At 30.1% G+C, this 24,959-nt stretch overlaps 2 protein-coding genes across 4 annotated transcripts in view; one reads left to right on the forward strand and one right to left on the reverse strand.

Moving 5' to 3' along the window:
• The first annotated feature begins 1,121 nt into the window (after positions 1-1,121).
• On the forward strand, positions 1,122-13,916 carry Taf11 (TATA-box binding protein associated factor 11). The gene is made up of 4 exons (XM_076513957.1): positions 1,122-2,038; positions 2,307-2,394; positions 9,082-9,178; positions 12,487-13,916. Exons 1-4 carry the CDS (start codon positions 1,665-1,667, stop codon positions 12,591-12,593), a joined length of 666 nt encoding a protein of 221 aa, XP_076370072.1. The 5' UTR covers positions 1,122-1,664; the 3' UTR covers positions 12,594-13,916.
• A 4,743-nt stretch (positions 13,917-18,659) lies between these two features.
• The window catches only part of LOC143256574 (uncharacterized), a 28,798-nt gene continuing 22,498 nt past the window's right edge, over positions 18,660-24,959 (reverse strand). Inside the window, exons 9-10 of one of the 3 annotated variants that reach the window (XR_013031415.1) lie at positions 20,011-20,202; positions 18,660-19,230 (exon numbers count right to left, since the gene is read on the reverse strand). Coding sequence is in view for 1 of the 3 variants with exons in the window: in XM_076513956.1 (XP_076370071.1) it covers positions 20,086-20,202 (117 nt within the window). In the remaining 2 variants the exon portion in view is untranslated. Of the gene's footprint in view, positions 20,203-24,959 lie in introns of all 3 variants that reach the window. The other 2 variants (XR_013031416.1, XM_076513956.1) reach the window with 2 other exon arrangements.

Genomic DNA, 24,959 nt, shown 5'->3' on the forward strand with positions numbered 1-24,959 from the left:
ATTTTGTTTTATTAATGATTTATAATGACCTCATCACTTAGTATGGACTTTAAAGTTTAATGTACTATTTAAAATGGATATTAAGCTTGTTTAAGGGACTTCGTAATTCAGCCAGGAGTTAAATTGAATTTTTAATATTTTCATTTGGATGTTTATTTGCTGGAGGGAACTACTCATGGCATCAGTGTGATGTAACGTTTCAGCTTCCTGTAGTATGTAAAAACTAGTAATAAAATATACCAAAGAGTTTTGTGAGTTTGTTTGTTTTGGAATTTCGCACAAAGCTACTCGAGGGCTATCTGTGCTAGCCGTCCCTAATTTAGCAGTGTAAGACTAGAGGGAAGGCAGCTAGTCATCACCACCCACCGCCAACTCTTGGGCTACTCTTTTACCAACGAATAGTGGGATTGACCGTCACATTATAACGCCCCCACGGCTGGGAGGGCGAGCATGTTTGGCGCGACACGGGCGCGAACCCGCATTTAATTAATAAATTCAGTATCATTTAAACTAAACAGTGAGTCAGTGAGTGTTTTATCATCTATAGATTAGTAATTGGTATAATAATGATAGAGTTTCCTCTATCAACTCTTTGGATGATAAAGTCTTTTCCTTCTGCTGATGCCAAGAATTGGTTTATAGGCTTCTTATTGTTTAATATTTTTGAAAATTTCTCACTGAATTCATCCAGAAAGGTTTTTAAATTATCCTGCTTTCGGGAGGAAAATTGCTCACTAACCTGTTCTTTTTTTTTGGAATGTTGAATATTTTCGGTGAATCTTCGTCTTCCTGCAATAAATTAGACGCGGATTCTTGAGATTTTGGGCTTGAGATCAGTTGTTGTTGACTGCATTGTTATTTTTCAGGAAAGATCTTCAATGAAAATCCTTAAGTCTAACGTTGGGGTGATGGAGGGAATTTCGGCGTGGTTAAGATCTTTATTAAGGGCTGTGGTTTGAGATTCATTGAATTGAAAGTTCACATGGTTGTTTATCTTGTTCTTATAACATCAGGATTTTTGGTTTTTGTCTTATGCTGACAGACGAGATTTTTCTATCATTCTATTTAAATTTTATTTGATAATTAAGCCTTAAAAGTAGGTGCTTGCCTGTGTTAATGTTAAAAGTAAATTATAGTCTTCAAGGATAGTTAAATATTTGCAGTTACTACGGAGGTTAAGTTCATTTTTTGCTGAAAAATTTCAGTTCTCTGTATTTTTCTTTATATTTTGTCTTAAAAGTTTTATTTGAGTTTTTTCTATAATGATTTTGTAATTCAACTTTTTCTTTTAAGGTTAAATTTAAAATTACATTCTTCAGCTTTAGTGGGTTTTTTGTTTGTTTTTGTAATTGAATATATCCCTTCTTTCCTCAGACTCTGTAGCAAATACATGAAATGCCTTTCAGTCATTTATATCAGGATCGGTACTTATTTATTTTACTAAGTGCCGAACCAGTCGTATGTTTAAAAACTTCTACTTTTCTTTTTGTTGCTGGTTTTGTTTTTTAACTATTGAATGGTTAAAAAAGACGATAACTTCAGCACCGTTTAACTCTTAAGCGTTTGCTGATCATTTATTTCGAAGTGGTTAAACCTATGTGTACGTAGAACTACTTAGGATTTACTTTTTTATTTTAAACTAATAGTTATAGTTGAGATTATATATGGAAAAGGACCTAGAGGTAAAGGAAGACATGAGGGAGGACGTAGAAAAAGACGTTTATAACGATACATCAGTTAACTGTGAGGAGAGTCGTATAAATAGTAGCGGTGGAGGTAGCGAAGCACTAGAAGCTTCGATATCTGTGACATCTCCTCGTGATTCTAAACCTAATTTTAATGCTAGTGATACTGAAAACGATGATTCCATAGACGTTTCGCCAATTCAAACCCCAGAACGTATAAAAACCAAAACAGAAGAAAACATCAACTTACATCATGACTTTGAAACTGAAGATTCTATGCATCAAGCTGACAGTGGGCAAACTCCAGGAAAGACCAAAGAGCAATTGGAGGAAGAAGAAAGGGAAAAGATGCAGTTAGTAACTGTTATTATTGCTAAAACAGTAGTGGCGTAATTTAAACAAATATTTATAATAATTCAAAATTTAAACACGGAGAGATTGTGCTTTAAATGTAGAATGTTAAACATTGTTGAGGGATAGTACCACATAAACACTGTATTGCTATAACAATACCAAAGTAATTTATTAATGTTTGTTGTTAGAATCTATTACTTAAATTATAGTAAAACTTATAACAAGAACAATACATCTGTGTTTTCTTTGTTGTTGTTTTTTTTTAAGGGTTCTTGTGTCAAATTTCTCAGAGGACCAGTTGAATAGGTATGAAATGTACAGGAGATCTGTTTTTCCAAAGGCTGCCATAAAGAGGGTAAGGAAAGACTGTCTTTACTGCACAACTATTTCAAGAACATATAACTTTAGGCCAAGTAAAACAAAAAAAACATTTAGTATCCAAAGATTTTGAACTAAAGGAGGAAGCCTTTCTTTAGTGACCTCTTGTAAAGAAAGGTTCAAAGGTTCTTTTGTTCAAAATTGTTGCATGTTTTCAAAGGGTCCACATTAAGCTGAAATTTTGTTTCATTTTTTCATTAAAATGATACAGAATTTATAACAAATAAAGAAAAGGGTCAAAGTGAATAGTATCTCATTTTTTCATACTTTGAAGTTTTTTTGTTCTTGTATGATCGAAGAATTATAATTCAAAAAATAAAAATAATTGACAAAAAAAAGTGAGAGGAGGTAGCTGTAAAAGAGTAAGAAATTGGAGATGCTAAACGTGTATCGTTTCTTTACTTTGCCTTACAGAATACCCATATTTTTATGTTTATGTTACATGCTACAACTGTTTTAAAACACAATTTCAAATAATATGAGACATGGGTATTAAAATGTTCAACCAAATTCTTGTTACTCCTTACAGAATTGAGTAGACCAGTTTCTGAGCTACCATATAAGAACCTAGAACATGTTTTTATTTCTCTCTCTAGTCCAGGTTATAGCAGCAGGCATACATTCAAGTATTCTCATGGTCATCTGGCATGATTTACAAGTCATCTCACAGTTAACATTTATCCCTATCAAAGAATAAAAAAATTAAAGTTAAAAATTTACCATACCTTAATGAGGTAAGTGCTGTATTGCTTTTAAAAAGCAAGTGTAGGTAGTTTAACAACAGCTTACTTCACTAGTTTTTATGATCACATAAAAAACGTGATAGCAAGCTCTGCTTCTAACTTTGCTTACATTTCACATCATCAAAAACGTGACAGTTTTCTTTAGTATTACTGATTTTGGTACAGTCTAGTATATGTAATGCTTATTTTATAATACATGCAAAAAATATTAAATGCTGGTTGACAAACATTGCATTGAATTCAAAATATTATTTATTGTAGTGATAGTCTAGGTTATATGAGTCACTTGAGACAATTAAAAAAAATTTATATTTTTAAAAATTTTGCCAGAAATAATAAAACATCCTAAACTCAAAACAATAAACTGATGAAAAAGTGTCGTCTCTCACAGAAAGTATTTGGAGGTTAATATTAATTTGGCATCAGACCACAGTGTTCACTCTGAAGCTAAATTTGGGTTTCTTATCATTACTGTTTCAGATTATTTTTACTACCCATTGTTATACAATAAGCAATCTTTGCTATTCTTGTCTTATGGGTATTAAAATATGATGACTCGTAATATTATAAGATGTTTGTCTCTTTTTTTATCATGAGAATAATCAGTCAGTAGAATGTAATTGATCGATGATCTTGTCTATTAATTGATAAGCAAATTGTAGTAATTACCCAGCTCTAGTTCAACTATCTAAATAAAAATGTATATATTATTATTACTTGTTATCTGCTCATCTTCACAGTTAAAAATTCATGTTTTACCTTAATAATTGTAGATGTAGAAAATCTGTGCTGTACATTACTTATTAAGCATAGGTTATAATGACAAGTTTCATTCAACACATACAAATACTTGAATTATGTTACTTTAAAATTGTCTTTTAATGTAATTTCTTTAAATATGTTATGTGGGTCAAGGAAACTACTTGGAAAGAATGTTAAGAATTTAAAATAAACACAAATAGTTTAAAAACATTAAACTAGTCCTTAAATATTCATACTTCAAAACAATAATATCCTAATCATTTCCAAATCTTTTGTATGTCTAATATGAAGTAATTGATAAATGGTTAATTTCACAAGCAAAAATGCAGAAATGCATTAAGTTTGTTTTATAAATTGTAATTTCAATTAAAATTATCTGTACAATTAACCTGTTTACTGTGGTCAGTACATTGTTTTTCTTAATAATAATAATAATAATAATAATAATAATTTAAGTTGGAATAAGATGTGAGTGCCAGATGATTTTCAACTACTTTTGTTTACAGGAAAATATCCAATCAGATTCTGTATATAAATGTATTTGTGACTGTTGATTCTTGATTCATATCAGATCATTAAGAAATGGTTAGTATGTAGCAAGATCCATTCACATATCACGTACCACTACTGTTAAGACAGCATCACTATAAGTAATACCTACGACTTCGATGGCTCTGTAAGTGTATAATTTTCTAATTTTATGGTGTGGAAAATTTTGTAGGTTTCTTGATTTTCGTACGGTTTCATAAATTCCGGTAAAAGAGTATCTTGGAATCTGATTCAGAATGTAAGATATTTATTATGAGATTTAGTTCACATATAGATTTATTTTTACTAAAACACTGAATGTATGTTATTATCAATTTATCTTCAAACATTGAAGACAAGTTTGCAAAACATAAAATAACAATTGAAAACTACTGATCCAAGCCCTCTTCTGTAACATGAGGTCAGGATAATTAAGAATTTAGTTGGCTTTCAAGAATTTTGTACATATGTATTTTGGTTCATTGTTTTAAGTGACAAAATTTTATTTCTTCATTTTTTCCATTTCATAAAATGTTTTTAGGTTGTGTATACTAAGTATACATAATAACTGAATCAAGAGTTATTTCAGGTGATAAGTTTTACTTTGTGGAAAATGGAAACAAGTCAGAGTTTCAAATGTCAATTCGCTGCAGGTAAAATGCTAATCGAATTAAGATGAAATGAGGAATATTTTGTCAAATATACAAGGGTTGATTAACATGTTAAAAAACTCATTTCTGTGCCTAACCAGGTAATCATGATTAAGCAACGAAAATTTACATTTGTTTTAAAAACATGATTTATAATAAATTGTTTAAAAGGTGTCTGTTTATTTGTATATGGAATAAATATTTTGTTTCATAGATTAAGGTGAAATTTAAAAGAAGTATCTTAGTTTCTCATTAAATATTTTTAGAAATATAAGAAGAAGAAAAATTTTTGTTTTTAAAGAACATGACTTGGATATCAAAATTATCATCAATCATGTTTTTGTGTAGATGGCGTTTCAAACAAACACTTAAAAATAGATGAATTTAATATTTTTAAAGAACAAAAAAGGGTCAGCAGTAGTCTCCAGATGTGATACTGAGGAGAAACAAGCTATTTGTTTTAACTGGCCTGAAAGTGTCATACTTAGAAAAATGTGCATTTGTGATACTTGTACAACTATAAAAGTATTTTAAAATCAATTTTATTTTTAAATAAAAGGTGTTTTTTTTCTTTTAACTTTGTGTGGGAGTATAATTTTAACCATTTATATTTTGAGAATAAATAATGAACCACTGTTGATGTAAGTGTAAATAATGTGATTTTTTTAATATCCAAGTTAAATAGAAAAAACGATATTTTTTAGACAAATGATAGCTTGACATAGAAATTGATATATTAAACTATTTATCATAAAAAGTTACATAGTTTTAATTAAACTGAATTGTGTGTTTCTTTGTTTACATTTTATGTGCTTCCTGATCGGGGCAAAACATAAGGTTTTGTTAGTATTTTAAAGTTAAGAGTAACTAAAGATAGAATGGTCATAGAAGGTTTCTATAGTTTGCTTATCACCCAAAATTAAGACTGTTTATTATTTATTGTAATTATTACTGCAGAATTTTACTAACTCTCAGCAGAAGATGATTTTTAAAGTACAACTCTTAAATGCTTCTGCTACAGATAATATTGTAACATTTGATATACAGTATTACATCTGTATCTCTTTATATTATTATCTATTAAGATTATATTGTTCTGTATTGTAAACAATATTATTGCATGCTTTTCTGTCAGTTAAGGCATTAAGAACAATGAGTTCCTGTCATGCATTGCATTACTCTGCATTGTTTCTATGGAGCATTCTAACATTGTTGACTACTTTTCAAGATTTAATGTTTACCAGTTATTACCATTAGTTATGAAACAATGTTGCTTTGTTTCATCACTTGGCTGTTAACCCTTAATGCCCAAGGCATTCTTAATTGTTCATGTCACCATCTCATGAGAGTTATAGTGAGTTACATTCAAAAGTGAAATGTACTACTTTATGTGATACTAGTTAGTATAACATAAACTTGTAGCTAATAATCAATATTTTAATACAGTAAAACCTGTCTAAGGCAGAATTGCATATGACCGATTAAAATTTCTGGCTTAAGCAGGTTTTCCGGCTTAGACAGTGAACATGCATTTCCTTAATTATATATAATTTTTGAGCAGAACGTTATACTTGCTTGACTCAAGAGATGTAAGATATTTGTGAATAAAGTTAGTATTACTGTTTATGCTATATTTATTAGAATAAGAACAAAAATAGACATTCAAAATATACACAAGTACACAAAATCTTAATCAGATTTATTTGAAGAAAGTGTCCAATTTCAACTATTTTTTTTTTTTTTTTCAATGGGCTTTCTCATGCAGTTAAAAGAGAACACCAATTCTACAACCTTTTCATGAAGTTCATTTTATCTCTTCATTTTTGCATACAATTTGACAGCATTAATATAACTTAACACTTGCAATAAAGTAGGAATTTCTATTTTCTCACTATCTTTTCCATTTTGTTCATTTTCTGAATCTTTCACACTGTTACCATCTTGCAATTCTATTATAGATTTTTAAATCAATCTCATCAGTTTCTGTGAAAACATTCTTGTCAACATTCACAAATTATGTGCATCAATCTTCTCAATCAGAGTTTGGATTTTGCTAGAATTGTCATAACAAACAACTTCTCTATAATCTCTGCCATTATCAAGAATAAATCCACAGTTTTGAAAGCACTTTATTACACATTCATCTTTTACGTATTTGATTGAATGACTTAAAATGCAATTGCATCTAACACGCCAATTTTCATGGTCATTTTAGATGCTCTCTTACAGTCGTCCATGTTTGCAATAATATGATGAAGCATCAATTTTCTGTATATCAGTTTTATACACTGTATAATTTCATTATCTAGTTGCTGTAGAACTGATGTTGTACATGGAAGTAGAAAGACTAAATGAACATTTGAAAGTTGAAATTTCAGATTACAACCGAAAGTTGCATCATCAAGGAAAAGTAGAATATTCCTATTATCTTGTTGCTTAATCTTAAATTCATCTAAAGATTATATGCATATCTAATAGCTTTTTTTTTTTTTTTAAATGAGGGTATTCAGTAAGGTTTCCCTAAATTTTAAAATTAGGAAAGGTAGGAATTTATGTTTTTGTGAAAATTATTTAAAGAGCAGAATTTTGCACTTAACAGACAAATATATTTCTACAAATCATGAATCTAATTTAACTGCAAAAATGATGGCAGAAAAAAGAACAGAATATATTTAACCAATACTTACTGCAACAAAATGTCTGAGAAGTTACTAATATTTAAACAATTTATTAATATTTAAAGAAATTATTAAATAAATTTAATATTTAATCAGAAACATTTTTTTTTCTGCCTTACTCAGGTTCTAATCTTACTCGTTGATAGATGAGTTAGGTGAAAGATAGTTTTCCGTCCGAGTTACACAGGTTCTGCCATATCGAGGGCCTTTTATCTTAAGATAATGCTGCAAAATTTTGATATTTCTGGCTTGTTCAGGTTTCTGTCTTATCCATATGTTATTATGTATCCAGTGTATCATCAGTATTCTTGCACTCGTGTACCCATGTACTTGTCACAATACGTTCTTCAAGCGTAAATGGGTTTGCATCAGGCATATTTCTCTGAAAAAACCAAGTTTATAATACATGCATAATTGAATGTAGCATAATAACATATGGATGGGTAGGGACTTACGGGCCACCCTGTAGTTATTCCCTCTTAATCTATCTCCCCTCCAGTAAGTGTGAAACTTAATACAAATTAGTCTATTATATTGTTATCACTCTGACAAAACATAACTTTATTAGCTTTCAATCTCGTTTGGTTACAGGCTTTGTTCTCACATGATCAGTCAATTCAGTTGAGTCCACGTAGTGAGAAAGAGTTAAAACATTGCCAGGCTACTTTTACTAAGCAAAGTGTTCACCAATAACTGTAGAGTGCTCTGTGTTGCACTCTATAAAATGTTATTGTAAAGTGGACTAAAGTTTTTGAAGAATGCATCTTTACATAATATGTGTAAAGAATAGTGTTATTTAATATTTCAGATGTAAATCCCACTTCCAGGGATGTATCGTGATGTATAACAAGGATCCCCCTGTACTCTGATCATATTTTCAAATTTCAGATGTACTTTAATTTTTGGTATAACTAATTTTGTGTGTTATCAGCTGCTGAATATCCTGGTGGTTAAAAACTGGCTCGTAATCTGTGTCACACGTTCAAATCACTTCATTGAATATGCTAGTCCCTTTAGCCATGAGAGCTTATAATGAGGTGGTCAATCCTGGGTGTTGGTAATTGGTAGTGTTGTTTAGCTGCCTTCCCTCTATTTTCCCATTTTTAAATTGAGAATAGCTAGCACAGATACACTTCAAGTATCTTTGTGAAAAATTCAAGTAACAAAACATTATTATGAAAGTATTTTTTCAAAAAATTGTGTTATTTTACATTTAATTTTGAAAACATCCTCAGTTTTTCTGTTTATTGTAATAAATTTGTTTTAAATGTTCAATGAAACTGTTGTATCTTCATTTGTGTAGCTCATGCAGTCAATCACTGGATGCTCTGTTTCCCAGAATGTGGTTATAGCTGTGTCTGGCATTGCTAAGGTTTTTGTAGGAGAGGTTGTCGAGGAAGGTAAGAAGTTTTTGAAACTTAATTATGTATAGTGTGTGTAGCTGTGAAAGCTGTATGTATACATATACACAGGTTAAATACGAAATGTGTTTATTTGTAGTGTAATTCCTCCGAGCCTATTGGGTGAACCTTGATCAAAATTTGTATATAAGCCCTATGGACTATGGGGAATGCCCTTAGGGGTTCAAAATTGAACTTAATCCTGTTTCTATTTTGTAAAATCTGTTGATTAGTTAACTCCCAGAGTATTAAGTCAGTCTCGGTCTTAGCAGTTGATGTTTTAGACAATATTGAATATCCTAAAGAGATGTAAGGTCAAAGTATGAAAGTTGCTGGACTGTTTCTTAAACAATCATGCTTTTCTCATGGTCAGTGAAATGTAGGATCACATCAGAATCTTTATTTATTGATAGATGGAAAGTAAACTGCAAATGTTGTTTTAAAAGAAGCCTTGTTATAATTTTTAAATTTTTGAGATAAAGTTTATGTTCAAGTTATTACATGATTGCTGTTAAACTTGTGTTGTTTTAATTAAGTATAAACATTCTACATCAGTTTACAGGTATTTCAGCTTATAACAAATAATGACAAGTTGTTTAAGATCATGTGCTAATATCCTTATCATGTTGTGAATGATGTGCAAATTTACATTGGCAGTATTTTCCCCATGTTATTGTTATTATGTCTATTACACAATCCCATGTTTTTTTAACAAATGGTTTCTCTTCTTGTATTCCAGTAATGTTTGAGTTTGACTTATTACAATTTTTTTCTTAGATTAATTCTTCTGAAAACACTTGTTGAGCATGATTCATAATATTACCAACAGGGGTCCAGAAAGACCTATTCAACTTTGTAAACATAATAATCTGTTTAAACGTACTAACTTGCCCATAAGTCCATGACTTTGTTGGATACAGAATACAAAAAAAAATGTAAACTAAGGTATCGTTAGAAACCATTAGGCCTAAAATACGTAATAAAAAAAATCATGTTAGCTGCAGATGTCTTCTCCCCACTATATAATCAAAAAACACCTCACATGTAAAAAAAAGGTGCAGCGAAAACATGACTGAGTAATAAAGGAATAAACTCAAAACTGGTGACTATACTTATAGAATTAATAATAATTAATTGGTAGCTATACTTGTAGCATTAATAATAATTAACTGGTGGCTATACTTATAGAATTAATAATAATTAATTGGTAGCTATACTTGTAGCATTAATAATAATTAACTGGTGGCTATACTTATAGAATTAATAATAATTAATTGGTAGCTATACTTGTAGCATTAATAATAATTAACTGGTTGCTATACTTGTAGCATTAATAATAATTAACCGATGACTAAACTTATAGCATTAATAATAATTAACTGGTGGCTATACTTGTAGCATTAATAATAATTAACGGGTGGCTATACTTGTAGCATTAATAATAATTAACGGGTGGCTATACTTGTAGCATTAATAATAATTAACGGGTGGCTATACTTGTAGCATTAATAATAATTAACGGGTGGCTATACTTGTAGCATTAATAATAATTAATGGGTGGCTATACTTGTAGCATTGGTAATTATTTTACAGTAAATATTCATTAGTTAGTTAGGCTGAATACTTTGTTTTACCAACCATGATGCTGTAAGTTGGAAAAAAAAGTGTCTGGCTAACTAATGAATGAATATTGTGTGTTTTGTTCTATGAAACCTTTTGGATATCTCTTTCCATTGGTCCAAGACATACAATACAACAGTCACAGGCCCAAGAGAAACCAGTAGCATTTGTGTCACTTCCACACACCAGAGGTCTATTGGAGAAGATATGGAGAATATGTGGACAATACAACACCGGACTATCTTCAGAAGTAATACAATGCTCCAAAGAATACTCCAAATCTGGCCACTAATGTCTGGAGCAAACAAAGAATTGCATATTTGACATTCCATGCAGTTGTGGTAGATAATAGAAAGGAGAAACAGGTTGTCTGCTGTCTGTGAGACTGGAAGAGTATAAGAAAACAACTAACTATCCAGTGTTAGATAAACAAGTCTGGCATAGCAGATCATGCAAGGAGTGATGGAGAACATAGATCAGTATGGGAAAAAGCCACTATTATTGGCATGGAGTTACAATGGAAAATAAGGAAGATGGCACACATAGAACTGACTACTAATCCCTTCAGTATACCAAATATAAGGTTAAGCTCAATATGGCTCTCAGTATTACAAAAAAATTGGGATAAAATAATGCTAGAGGTACTTTCAAAACATCTCAGTAAGTATTCTTCTGAGAGTCAAGTGGTTAATGTGTCCTACTTGGGATCATAGGTGCAGTGTTTTGAATCCTGGTAACTCCCAAAAAGGCTTTCTGGTTGTAATGCACATAAAATATGTGTAACACCTGATGATGACTGGAGAATTCACTGGTCAAACATTGTGAAAACAATACATATAATAAAGATAAGTAGTCCAAATATTTGTGATCATAAAAATTATTGGCTATTGCAACAATAATTGCAGTTCAAAAGCAGAATTGGATAAGGAAGTATATTGTTTGGAAAAGGTATTGATGAAAGGCTATAATTATCCTGTTAGTGTAGTAGGAAAATACTTGAGAACTGATAGGTTTATTGAAAAAAGGAAAATTCAGTCATATGATTTGGTTTATATATGCACGTGGCTTATCAAATATGATCATATGACTGAAAATAGGGAAGATGTATAAATCTCCAATTGTAGGAAAATTTACTTTTTTACCAGAAAAAAAATAGAATTAAAAAATATAACTGAACCAACTACAGATAAGAAAGTAGCTCACAGTGTAGAATGTACAGACTGTAATTGCTACATTTCTAGTTTGACTGGTAGGAAGTTAAGTACTAGAATAGTGGAACATGAACATGTTCCATCACATGTCTGTCAACATTTGAAAGATATTTAACACTGTGGTGAAAGTAAATTAGTCAAACACATAATGTTAACAAATGTAAAATAAGGGAAGTTATCTCAATAAAGTAGTGCAAACCAATAATAAATATAACACAAGTCGTAAGTTTATGATTATGCTAAGCTAAAGGTTATGATTGTGACATCACCTATAGTGTATTCAGTAGTTAAGTACCTGATGATGCTATGTTAACAGTGGCAAAATGGTTATATTTGTTTTGTTTTCTGTCCCATTTTAGCTGTTTTCTGATTTTTTAAAAACAATACTTGGTACCAGGCAAAAATGATTACTTATGATATGTCATTGATTTGTGCTTAATTAACATCTATTTAATATTGTTGTATATTTTATTAAAGCCTTAGATGTAATGGAGAAAAATGGAGAAACAGGACCATTACATCCTAAGCATCTACGAGAAGGTGTCCGCAGACTGAGGGTCAGAGGAGCAATTCCAAGGAAGTAAAAACCTTTTTCTAAGCAATGGAAAAATTTAGAACTATAGCAGCACCATTTGAGGAGTCAGATGGACTGAGGTTTTGGCCCAGGTGACAACCTAATATTCCATTTACATGAGTTTGACATGATTCAAACTAGGTTGGTTATAATGAAATTTTGAATGACATATTCCACAAATATAAAATACTTGTGGAAAAATTAAGAGTCCCTGAATCTACATTACAGTATTTGTTTGAAAATGTTGTAATTTAGATGTTTTAATGCCATCATATTAAAAAAACAACTTATGTTTTTGTTAAGTTTGAAATGTGCTTCACATTATTTTAGTTTGAAGTTAAGCCTAAATATAAAACTTTTCAAACTAAGCAACAATAAAAATGCAATACTGTGTGCAGGAATAGAAATTTTCTTTCACCCTAAAGTACATGCATTGATGGACCCCACACTTTTTCAAGCCATTTAAGTTGGGGAGAAATATTTATAAAAGAAGTTGTATGTTCCTTTCAAAGTATTTTGTAGTGTGAAAAAAAAAACAACTGCCTGCAAGCTTAATAGATTGAAAAGTTTTATTATTTTGCAATAGTTTATATAGATACATGGAAGTACACAGGTTAAAATGTGTATTTCTTAATACAGTTGAAATTTACTGCTTTAATGTATATTTAAAACAAAAATACATATTCAGTAAATCCACTAATAAAAGTCAGGTGTGCTAAAGTTTATGAGAGAAATTACGTACTAATGGTGGAAGTACTAAAGGAATTTTGCTTCTAATAATTTAGTCTTAGCTTGATTTGCACTTAAATTATTACCTCTGTACACTGCTTTTTAATTTGAGATGTATATCTAATTGTATGCTTTTTGTATTCATGTTATGTGTACCAGTAATACCTATTAACCATATATTGTAATCAGCTGTACAGTTTTTAGTGCACTACAAGCATGTATAAAAATATAAGGTTAACTCAGTTTCTTAAAGGTTATGGGATTAAAGAAGGCACCTTTGGAATGTTAATAACAAGGGGAGGGTATATTATTTTCAGAACATGCATAAGAGAGTCTGGCATAATGTTAAAATAACACCAATACCATATTGGGTAATTACTAATATTGTAAACTTTGAGTTATTTTCTGTTTACTTTTTTATTGTAGTGTAACCCTGAAAACTACTAACGGTGCACAGTTTTCCTTGTGGAATTTTTTTATTCTATTGTTTTGACAATTAAAGAAACAAAGCATGGTAAATAAAGATTTTTCCTAAAGGATTTCACAAATAGAAAATATATATTTGAATGTGTATTTTTAAATAAAAACGTATCGTGTAAATAAATTTTAATTCATGCCTGTCATCTTGTAAACACGGGTTCTCAAAAAATATCAGTGAATTTCCTTTCAGATTAGCTTTTAAAAAAGATATTAAAAACACAAAAGGAAAAAGAATATAATTATTCACCTTATTATTAAGTTCTAAAATAATCTTGTATTCTTCAACTACCATTTGAAAATGTTACTTTGAAAATTGAACTTTTTAATTAATAATCTAATTACCAGAATTTATATAAATATTGTCTTTAGACAAGTTAATTTGGTAAGACCTTCATCTCCAACAAGTTTGAAGTTGAGGATATTTATGTTTCAACAAGTAATATCAAAGAAATGATTCATTAACCCTCAAATTATACATTTTTTAATATACTGCTGAAGTCCATGTATTTCAGTTATAAAGAGTAAATTACTACTTGTTACAGCATGTATTATAAAAAATATAGGAAAACAATGGGGTAAACCATTCATTTTCTGTGTAAGATACTTAGAAATGAGTGAATTGGGATTAACTGTAGTTCAGGTTATGTGACTTATTGTGTAAGGGAACTTGCAACCAACAAAGTAGCAAATTCAACAGCAATTTGATCCATCAGTAATATTAAAAAAATACTGATTCTGCCAGTAATTTTAAGGTTAATTATAACTAGCAAATGTTTGATGCTCCTAAAATATACTCTGATTTCAGCTCTACTGTTTGTGTGATTGAAAAATAATACAAGTACTAAATATTGCTAAATTTTTGGTTAGTGTTTTATTATGTTTTAAATAATTTTTACTTATTTAGAAAAAAAGGTTGCCAGCTATTGTTACTTTACATATTTGCATGTGTAAAAGTTCCCTTCGTGACATTCATCCAAAAGCAAAATTGATAGAGCTCAGTAAGTCGAAAATGCTAACTAAAATGGCATTACAAATTCATTTTATTTTTACCTATTAATGCAAATTTAAGAAAATTTTAAGGCTTTAAAATTGTAACAAAAACATTAAAATGAGACAGAGACTGGTTATTAAATTATGAAAATAATAAAAATCCAGACTAGAATGATTCACTTCACACTCCTGTTTTGGACTTTTACTGCCAGCAGTATCTTTGATAGAAGGAATCTGGAAGAGTTTCATCTTTACATACTATAAGAAAGTAGGCTGACAAAGAATATTTAATGGAGTTAATAAAAATAAATCTAAACTATTGATGGAAGTCATTTTGGAGCTTCCACTACAGTTTTCAAATTTAATGTTACAAAAGAAAATTGGAATCATAAAATAGCTTAAAATAATACATAAGCTAAATACTTGAGATTAACTACTGGCATAATTAATGTTAAATTAAAAAAGAATGAATCGATGAAGTATCTGACAAAAATTACCACAGCAGTATATCACCCATATTTAAAGCTACAATTTGATACAAAAGAAACATTTCACTGTTGTAATTATCTTAAACCACAAGGAAGAATTGATTTTTTCATTCAGTAACCATCACTATACTACTGACAGTTACAAACTGGACATCTATTCACACTAAAATGCTGCTATTCCAAGTCATTAGGTTTCAGTATGATCATCAGATGGAAAACTACCTAGAAAACCCTGCTGCCATAAGGTGTTTGTGTGGTTCTCTGAACCAAGTAATGGACTGTTACTTTTATATGACTACTTTGAATTGTTTGTTGTGCAACTTTACACAGAGTGTTAAGATGTAGGTCATTTAACTTCATTTTACATATGTTTTATGTATAGCAGCAGAAGTAATGTACTCATATTTCAAATGGATGAAAATTAGTTTACTACAAAATCAAATACATTTCAAAGATAGCGTGGATCTGTATTGTACCAAAAAGACACTTCCATTGATTATTCTACATGTCGAATGTTAATAAACAGATGTTCAATTTCTAATTATGTGATGAACCATGAAGCCATTTTATTCACTTACAAAAGTTTCTGGGCAGGTAATTTATAAGCAACAAACTGTTAGTTACATCTATGTAGTAATATTAATGGTTAGAGCAGGGAAATTAATGTAATTTACCAGTTGACTAACTAATGGCTTGTTTAACAGATTACATTCAACTAAACAGTTATTCTAACATGAGACTTGAATGAATGGCATAATTGGAAACAATAATTTCAGTTAGTTATTTTATTATGAGACTAAGTGATGCTCGTAGGAAGTTGATAATATTTATTATTCAAGTTAATCACCCAGCTCTATTTTCAAATATAATAGTCAAAAGGATATCTAGGTAAGGTAAATTATTTTTACTGATGCTAATAATATGAAATTATGAACTAGTTATGCATACACTTTAAGACTTGCAGTTGTAACATAAATTAATAAGCCAATAAGAAAATATAAGATAGTGTTTGACTTTTTTTTTATTGAAAAGATACAAGGAATTTATAGTCACAGTTTACCTTTGAAAATTTACTATTATATATACATATAAAAACATGCATTACTCTTCAATGTCATGGCTTCATCATAGTATCATTCTGTTCACAAATTAAACTCCACTACTTTTTTTAAAGAATGTAAACACCAAAATACATATGGTGAAATTTTAGGATGAGAAGAGTCCAGAAACTTCTGTGATAAGTTATTGAATTTGAGATAAACGTAACAAGTAAATTTAAATATGGAAAAAACACAGCCTAAAACATACGACAAGCTAGATACTTCTAATTAGCTATTTATTTACAAATTGTGTGTTTCTCAAGTTTTTGAAGAAAAAAAGGATAATTGAAGTGTCAGACAGAAACTACCACATTTCATATACATATATACATTCTTTCATTTGCATTACCCTCTGTTGTAATCTGCAATTTTCCCTATTTTGGGCTCATCAGCACAACTTGGATCAGAACACCTGAAATCTATTACATCATCAAAACTGTATGTATATAATATTTATAAAGTTTTAATTTTTTAAAATATATTACATCACCTTACAGTGTTTGAATAATATCTGTGATTCAGAGCCAAGTTTAATTATTTAGTATCATACAGCTGACAAAATGTTTAAAATTGGTAACCACCAGAATAAATGAAAATAAACGTGTGATATAGTTATTAAACAACTTGTCTATCTCTTAACACTGAATAATTAAATTAGGTAGGGTGCCAAGTATTGTTTAAACACCTAAATATATTTGGAATTAAGTAAGGTGTGTTTAAAGGATTAATAAAACTCCATATATGTTAGTTATGTGGAACATTTTTATTTCAATTAGGACAGTTAAATCAGTAATATTTATCAGTAATGCTAAATATACTTTAATATTAATATCAAGTGAAGCGACTTTGAAACATTTCGTAAAGGAAGGAACATTAGTAAAACACACAATTATATTCTTTCTAATCTTGTTAAACTATGTTATCCACATGTAACTGTGATAATCAAAAAGGTTTCGATCAATAATATTTATCGTCACTTAAAAGACATCACATTCACTGGCAAGTAACATTATGTAATACTATAAATAATACTTTACAAGAATTACTGGTAACTTTCTAATGTAATCTTACATCATGTAGTTACGATAAAGAATAATGAAACTCCACATATATGCAACTACTGAGATTGTCCCTTTAACTTTTTATACAGTATAAAGTGAACTTTATCTTTGAGAAGCCTTGCATATTATCCCAAGATAAATGTATGTATAATTTCATCTTAGTTGTCATAAATATATAAATTATTTTATGGGGAGATTAATAATTTAAACTGAAAAAGAAACTGTAGTGAATATAAAAAACTTTACTGTGGTTTTGATAAAAATTACTTAAGAGAGATAAAGAAGTGTTTAATATTTCGTTTTGGTTAACTACACTTCAATTAAACACTTAAGAACAGTTCAGAGAAAGAAGTTTATGTTTTCTTGTTTCAGAATGATTTATCATTTATCTAACCCTTTAATTTAAAGAGAACAAAATTTCTAAGGGTAAACATAACCAGTTGTGAACACACATTAATCTCAGGACTGAAGTGTCTTCCAGATAAGTTCGTATTTCAAAATATATTTATCTTGAATTCTTTTCTTGCAATTCCTGAATAATGATATATATATATAAAAAAAAGAAGGTTTCAATATTTACATACAGCCGTTATCTCACAGGAAAATAGCAGAAATAACTTGCTGTTTACTTCCTTTACACACAACCCAAAGATAACGCTAATGTTATACTTAAGAAACTAACACAAGTTGTAATACCGAATACAACTTATGTTACTGAAAATAGGTTAAAAGAAAGACAATGATTTGCACTTCCTTCAATTTACTCCCCTTTTGCATACTGGAATCAAGTACAGAGAACAGGACACGTTCACAAAAATCTCAAAAAGTAATTTACTATATACTGATGTTAGAATATTGCCCATTAAACTTAAAAGTTTTACTGCAAACAAACTGCTTTTAAATTACTATATGTGTATGTCATTCTAATAAAATATTTTTAAATAATCATAGGTTAAAATTTTATTTTGAGTGCAAAGCATAATATACAACTGAAAACTATCACTAATTCAATGGGCAGACATTTTATAATATTATTATTCTATTAAAAACAAAACAGTTATGGAATATCTTGTTCTATTTGAGACAATATGATACCTTCTTGTACACTTACTCATTCTTCTAATTTAGTTATAAAGACACACAGCATGACTGAGAATCACTTTTAAATGTATCAAGTTCTTGAGTAATAATGTTGGACTTTTACCTTGATTTTAAAATCTAAAAACATCAGTGACAAAAATACATTTTCTGAACATCACTGAAGCACACATACCTCAAATAAGCAAAAATATGTACCTATATGCTGTAAAATATGAAACATTACCTCACTACAGAAAAAGTTATAAAAAACCTGTTTTTTAGATACCTCACCCAAAAGCTTTACTATGTGCAATGTAGGAGACTTGTACATAAAGATTACAGTCTTCTCAGCAGTTAACCAAAACATTAAACTGTGCAAAAGTTATTTCTTTATATTTTATTATATAAATATGAATTGAAAACTATCTTTATAAGTAATATTTGGTGAGGATAAATGCATAAAATTTCAAGTATTCAGAAAGTCTAACTTTCTGGCCAAATAACTATATTTCATTAAAGGTAAATAAAACAACCATCACTTCCATATTATCTGTTTATTTCATGAACAGTTTAGATTATACAAGTTTCAGTTCTTTCATTTTGTTGTCACTGTGGAAACACCTGGATATCTGGAAAAAGAATGGCATATTTCTTAAACTCTGTTTCACTCATTTCTCAACTGGAACCAACATCATCTGTTATTACAAGGTCTGCTGAAACTGTAATGTAATTTTAAAATGTCAAAGCTGTTTTTTATTTCATGCATTCACTTTATTTAAACACATAATTTGTTGTATCACTGATGGAACACAGGACACAACATGCTGAAATGCATTTATGAGAAAATGTGAAAAGAATTAGAAATTACGAAAAAAAACTGCATGGACATAACAATCAACAACACAAGTGTCAAGGTCATATTTTCAAAAGAAAATTTATATTATAAGAGAACATTTGAAGCATTTGCCATGTCATCAATTCCATATAATTTTTACTTATTTACAAATACAGATTAAAAGATGTGAGAGAGTTCCACAAAGTTCATCATACGTTTTATGCTTTTATGATTAATACAAATTGAAAATGAAAATGCGTAACAAAAATTTCTAAAGCACTTTGTTCTAATAACAAAAAGCAATAAAAGTAAATCTTATAAGGATTTACACTGTACAGTTATAACTTTTAATTGCTATGAACAAACGGAACGGTATGGACTTAACATAGTTTTTGAACTTTTAATTTCTTTTTTCCAACTTAAATTTGTTTAAACAAAAACATTAGCATACAACAACACTGTTATATCTTTTAAACCTCTTCACAAGCCAAGAAGGAATTAATCAGTTTTCAACCACACTGCACATCTTCTAGGTTTGGGGCATAAGCATTTCTTGAATCTATTTAAAGATTCTACTATTACTAGAAGACTGATTTGAAACAGAATTAACATTATTCACCTACAAGTACATACAACTTTCTTGTAAATATATAAACACACACACCACACTGTGTTCAGTTCTTTTTTTTTTTGCACGTCATGACAAGATATACTTGGTTTCAGGTTTCCACCTCTTCTGTCATGATTCTGTTTCTTCGTTTTGATCAATCTCACACCCTGTCTTCAACTGTAAGGCTACAGACTGTAGAGCTGATGAAAGCATCAGAAACTGCTGTCTCCGTTCCTGTTGTAGAAGCTGCATCAACATACAACAGAAACTTGTTAACAAATTCAATATAATGTACGTTTTATTCTCAAGTGTTTTTTAATTAAGTTTTAACAGTATTTACCATCTACAGATTCTTCTTACTACAAAACTTTTTCATTATACATTCCTGTTTTTTAAAATATTATTTGATGCAGAAGAATAAATATCCATATATAGAGGATTGCATACACTGTATTAGAATAGAATGATTTTAAATGTGCAACCAAGCAAGCCACTTAACAACTACAACTGACATATACTTATAGTGGAATAGTTTGTATCAGAACTATATTTTGAGATTATTTGACATTATACAGGTAGTATAATGAGACACAAAACTGATCACTTTTGGAAAATGTATGTAACAGCCCTTTCTAATGTAAAGTATTCATACACCCAGATCATTAAAGTCAAAGATTAATAGCCTTCAAGAAGGGAGTATCCCTTTTACTTAATGGTGCTGGAAAACAAAAAAAATATTAATCCACTAAGGGCATGAGGACCACACAGAAAAAGAATGAAACAAGTCATACTCCAGCTATGGTAAGAAAAGTGTAGCATCTTATAACAGCTGATTACCTATGAATACAAAGGTCAGTGGCAAAAGCCATCCACAACCCAAGAAACAACTAAAAACATAATCAATGGCATGATACACAGATAAATTATGAAAAGTCAACTTTGGACATGACAGCCTTACAGTGGAACCTTTTGTTATGGAAATCATGCTAAGGCATATTGTCAAGATGCACAGTCATCAGGCAAAACATGACCAGACACAGTGATAAAGAGCATGACTGTAACAAAGTGATGAGATTCTAAAATCGTTTTGATATTATCTACTCAACCTCTGTACAAGTGTAAATATTCAGTCTTCTATGAAAAGTATGGAAAAATGTTATGTTTGTGGCAGGAATTTCAGTCTTCTAAGACAGACATATTTTCAATGCTCATTTTCAAAATAGAATACATATATTATCTGGACAATTCTTCTACAACTTTGTTTTATTTGTTTGTTTTTAATTTTATGAAAAACTATTCCATGGCTACTTGTGCTAGCTGTTGCTAATTTAGCAGTGACAGACTGAAGGGAAGACACCTAGTCAACATCACCCACTGCCAACTCTTGGGTTACTCTTTTACCAACAATTAGCAAGAATGACACATTATAATGCCTCCAAGGCTGAAAGGGTTAGCATGTTCAATTATGGGTATTTTGAACCTACAACCCACAGGTTATGAATCAAGCACCTTAACCACTAAGCCTACACAAATTTATAGCATTAAACACACAAAACTAATTACTTTAGTACAAACTTGTGTGACCACTTCAACATACAGTATGTTCTGAAGATGATTGTGGTTTGTAGCAACTGTCCTACAGCTGCTAGAAAGAGAAGAAAATACTGTATTTTCAAGCTCACAAATCATTCACAAACTAAGTTGTTGTTGAAGCAAAAGTAAAAAAAAAGTTTCATGAAATTGTTTTTTTTTTTATTTCTTAAGTGTCTGAAAGATTCTGACATGAACATTTCTACAACATGAGAAAACGTTCTAAAAATGTAGTATATTCTTTTGTAGCATTTTTCAAAGAGGACCCTTATTTGTTTTAAATTTTGCACAAAGTTAATATGAAGGCTATCTGCACTGGCAAACCCTAATTTAGCTGTGAAAGATTAAAGAGAAGGCAGCTAGTCATCACCACCAACCATCAACTCTTGGGCTACTCTTTTACCAATAAGTGATGGGATTGACCATTACAATAAAATGCCCCCAAGCAAAGGGTGATCATGTTTGGTGGGACGAAGGTTCAAAGCTACGACCCTCAGACTGCAAGTCAAGCTCCCTAACCACCTGGCCATGCTGGGCAGACTTTTTTGAGAGACAATCACTGTTTATAACATATACATAAACAGGAACTTTTATAATTAATTTCTGATCACCCATTAATGTCAAATGGGCTTTGCTGTACAAGTCCTTTTAGGAAATTTAAAAAAAAGCAGAATTGAGTCATAATGTAAAGCAGTAAGTTTTACTGTTTGTATAGCAACAAAATTAACTAGGTTTAACTACTTTTACAGTTATAGCAAATTTTAAAGAACTGTTAAAAATATAATATTTCTTAGAGAATTGAAAGCAGTAAATAAACTAATTCACAACACAAGAAAATATTTTTCCCTTCCTGTTTTCAGAATTCCAAGTATAAGACTCACTTATGTAAATGATACTTGCAATCTTTACTGATCTCATGGTGACTTATAAAATACAAGCTGAGGTTCCCACCCTTTATATAGGTTATAAAACTTTAAAAAATGTATGTCTGTGTGGAGACTATGCTAAATAATACAAACATCCTAACTTTCACACAATTTATTTACAATATATTATTACCACACCAAATGTTTTGTATAAGTTTTAATAACTCAATATGTACATAATTAAAACATGGTGTGCAGGGTAACTTTGTAGGAAGAGGTAGCAGCCAAAGTCGTGACAGTACGGTTCCTTTCTGTTACCCACTTTCAACACTTTCCTCTTAATGTCCTCCCACAGTATTTCACATGATTAATTAATTGATAGTCATTGGCTACATAAGTGGGTGTAACTCAAGAAACAGCTCTTTATATCAACCTTATGCTGGCTGTCGAGGTAGAAACTTCAGCTGCGTTTATGTATTATTGTAATAACGGCAGCTATTTTTTTCGACTGCAAGAGTGCTATCATACACTCTGAGATATACAAGATGTTTTTGTGCCCTCCCCTCATGCTGTGTATATGTTGTATTATAGAAAATGTAATAATGTTTTTCAGATTTTTTTTCTGTGTGTGTGAGTACATGGTGCCATTTATGAATGTAGTTGACATTAACTTATATCAAGGGTAATAAATACTCAATAATAACAATAATGGAGGCTTGACTGAGTTGTGAACCCCCCAGTAACATGCACCTTTTTCAAATTACCATCACACAAAATTTAGTTCAGATTGGCCCAGTGTCCTAGTAGTACAGTGTAACCCCTCTTAGCAGCCACCCCTCACATTCAGTCACCCCTTGAAAGCGGTCATTCAATTACAGTCCCTTTTCTGTTTAGATAATCCCTAATTATGTACAGTGATACCCCTCTAATCAGGCCAGTTTGTCTCAGTCCCGAAGGTGGCTGCTTTAGAATGGTTCCACTGTAGTTAGATAACACAGACAGACAAATACACAATTTTTTTAAACTTTATTTTATATATATATAATTATGTCAACTATTTTGTGATTAATATGGTTCAATATTGTCTCATGAATACAATTTTAATGCCCTAAGGTCAAACATGTTTATAAACTGATGTTAAAATATCATTTCAGCTCTATTCAACTGTAAAGGAAGTTAGTCTTTAGTATAATAACGAACACTGATAATGAAAACCATCTCAAAATATAGTTTCATGCTAATTCATCATTTTTTAGGTAAACTCTCAACTAGTATTTACCAATTGAATATTATATTATATTAAGAACAAACTATATATTGTCTTTTCTATTTCATTTATTTGAAGGAAATTGACAGAGTCTAAAATACAATGCTTTGTTACACTGTGCACTTTCCATGTATTGAACTGTGATTAAAAATGTTAAAAACAATTAATATAAATGATTTCTAATTCTTTATGCTCCTGTAATAATTTTAAATTTTTAAAACAAAAAGTTAGGCAAAATCAAATTACTTTTTTTCCAGGCAAAAAAACGCTCTGGAATTTGTAGTAAACTAATAATAATAATAATGGAATGTTCTTGTAACCTTAGTTACTGAAGGGTTTAAAATACCAATACACCATATTTACACAGGGTCATTCCATGTCAAATCATCCAGATTTTGGAAACTTTTCCAGGTGACCCCTCAGAATGCCTTGAAAAAATTCACATGTGCTCATCTACTCATATAATGAAAAATTGCCAAAGATTAGATCAATATCTCTAATAGTTTCTGATTTACAGCCCTGTAAAATTTAGTTAATTTTTGTTATTTTTCACAGATTCATTTTCAGGCAACTTTGGCTGCTTAACGCTGCAAGAGTAATGGTGGTAGAAGGCTGAAATTTGCTACACTGACTGAATTAATCTAACAGAATTCAAAAATGGTCTCAAACCAAGTTTCTCTCTCTTAGGATTTTCATGGTGAGGCTGTAAAATCACCTGAAAACCCAGAATCATAAAAATATTTGTTTATTTAATAAGCCATAGCTCTAATACTTAATATGATACAAAGCTGATTTTTGTTTTTAATTTCCTATAACATATCAGTTGATAAATCAGCAATTGTTGTAATTAAAAGTCTATTAAATCTCCTGTAAAAAACTAGCTGCATGCAACTTTTTATGATTTAGCCAAAAACAGCCCTACTTCAGGTCACAGTTTGACCATGTCACCAGTTATTCAGCCTTTTCAGATTTTTACTATATATTCTTACATCTCTGAATATGATCTACAAAAAAATCAAGATGGTGTTATTATGATGACTTAAAAACAGATAAGCCAAATAAACAATTATAAAATAGGGTTAATATAATTTATGTCAGCAATATGTTTATAACATGAAAAACCACAATTATTTGACTGGAAAGTTTAACTAATACATCTTAGCCTCCAAACAAGACAGAACTGATAGCTAAGCATGATTGAATGGAAAAGGTTGTTGTACATCTATGTCATTTGACAATAAATCACTTGTGTGAGAAGTAATGTAGGATTTCTGAAAAAA

This window comes from Tachypleus tridentatus, chromosome 7 (genome assembly GCF_004210375.1).
Source record: "Tachypleus tridentatus isolate NWPU-2018 chromosome 7, ASM421037v1, whole genome shotgun sequence".
Classification (NCBI taxonomy): domain Eukaryota; kingdom Metazoa; phylum Arthropoda; class Merostomata; order Xiphosura; family Limulidae; genus Tachypleus; species Tachypleus tridentatus.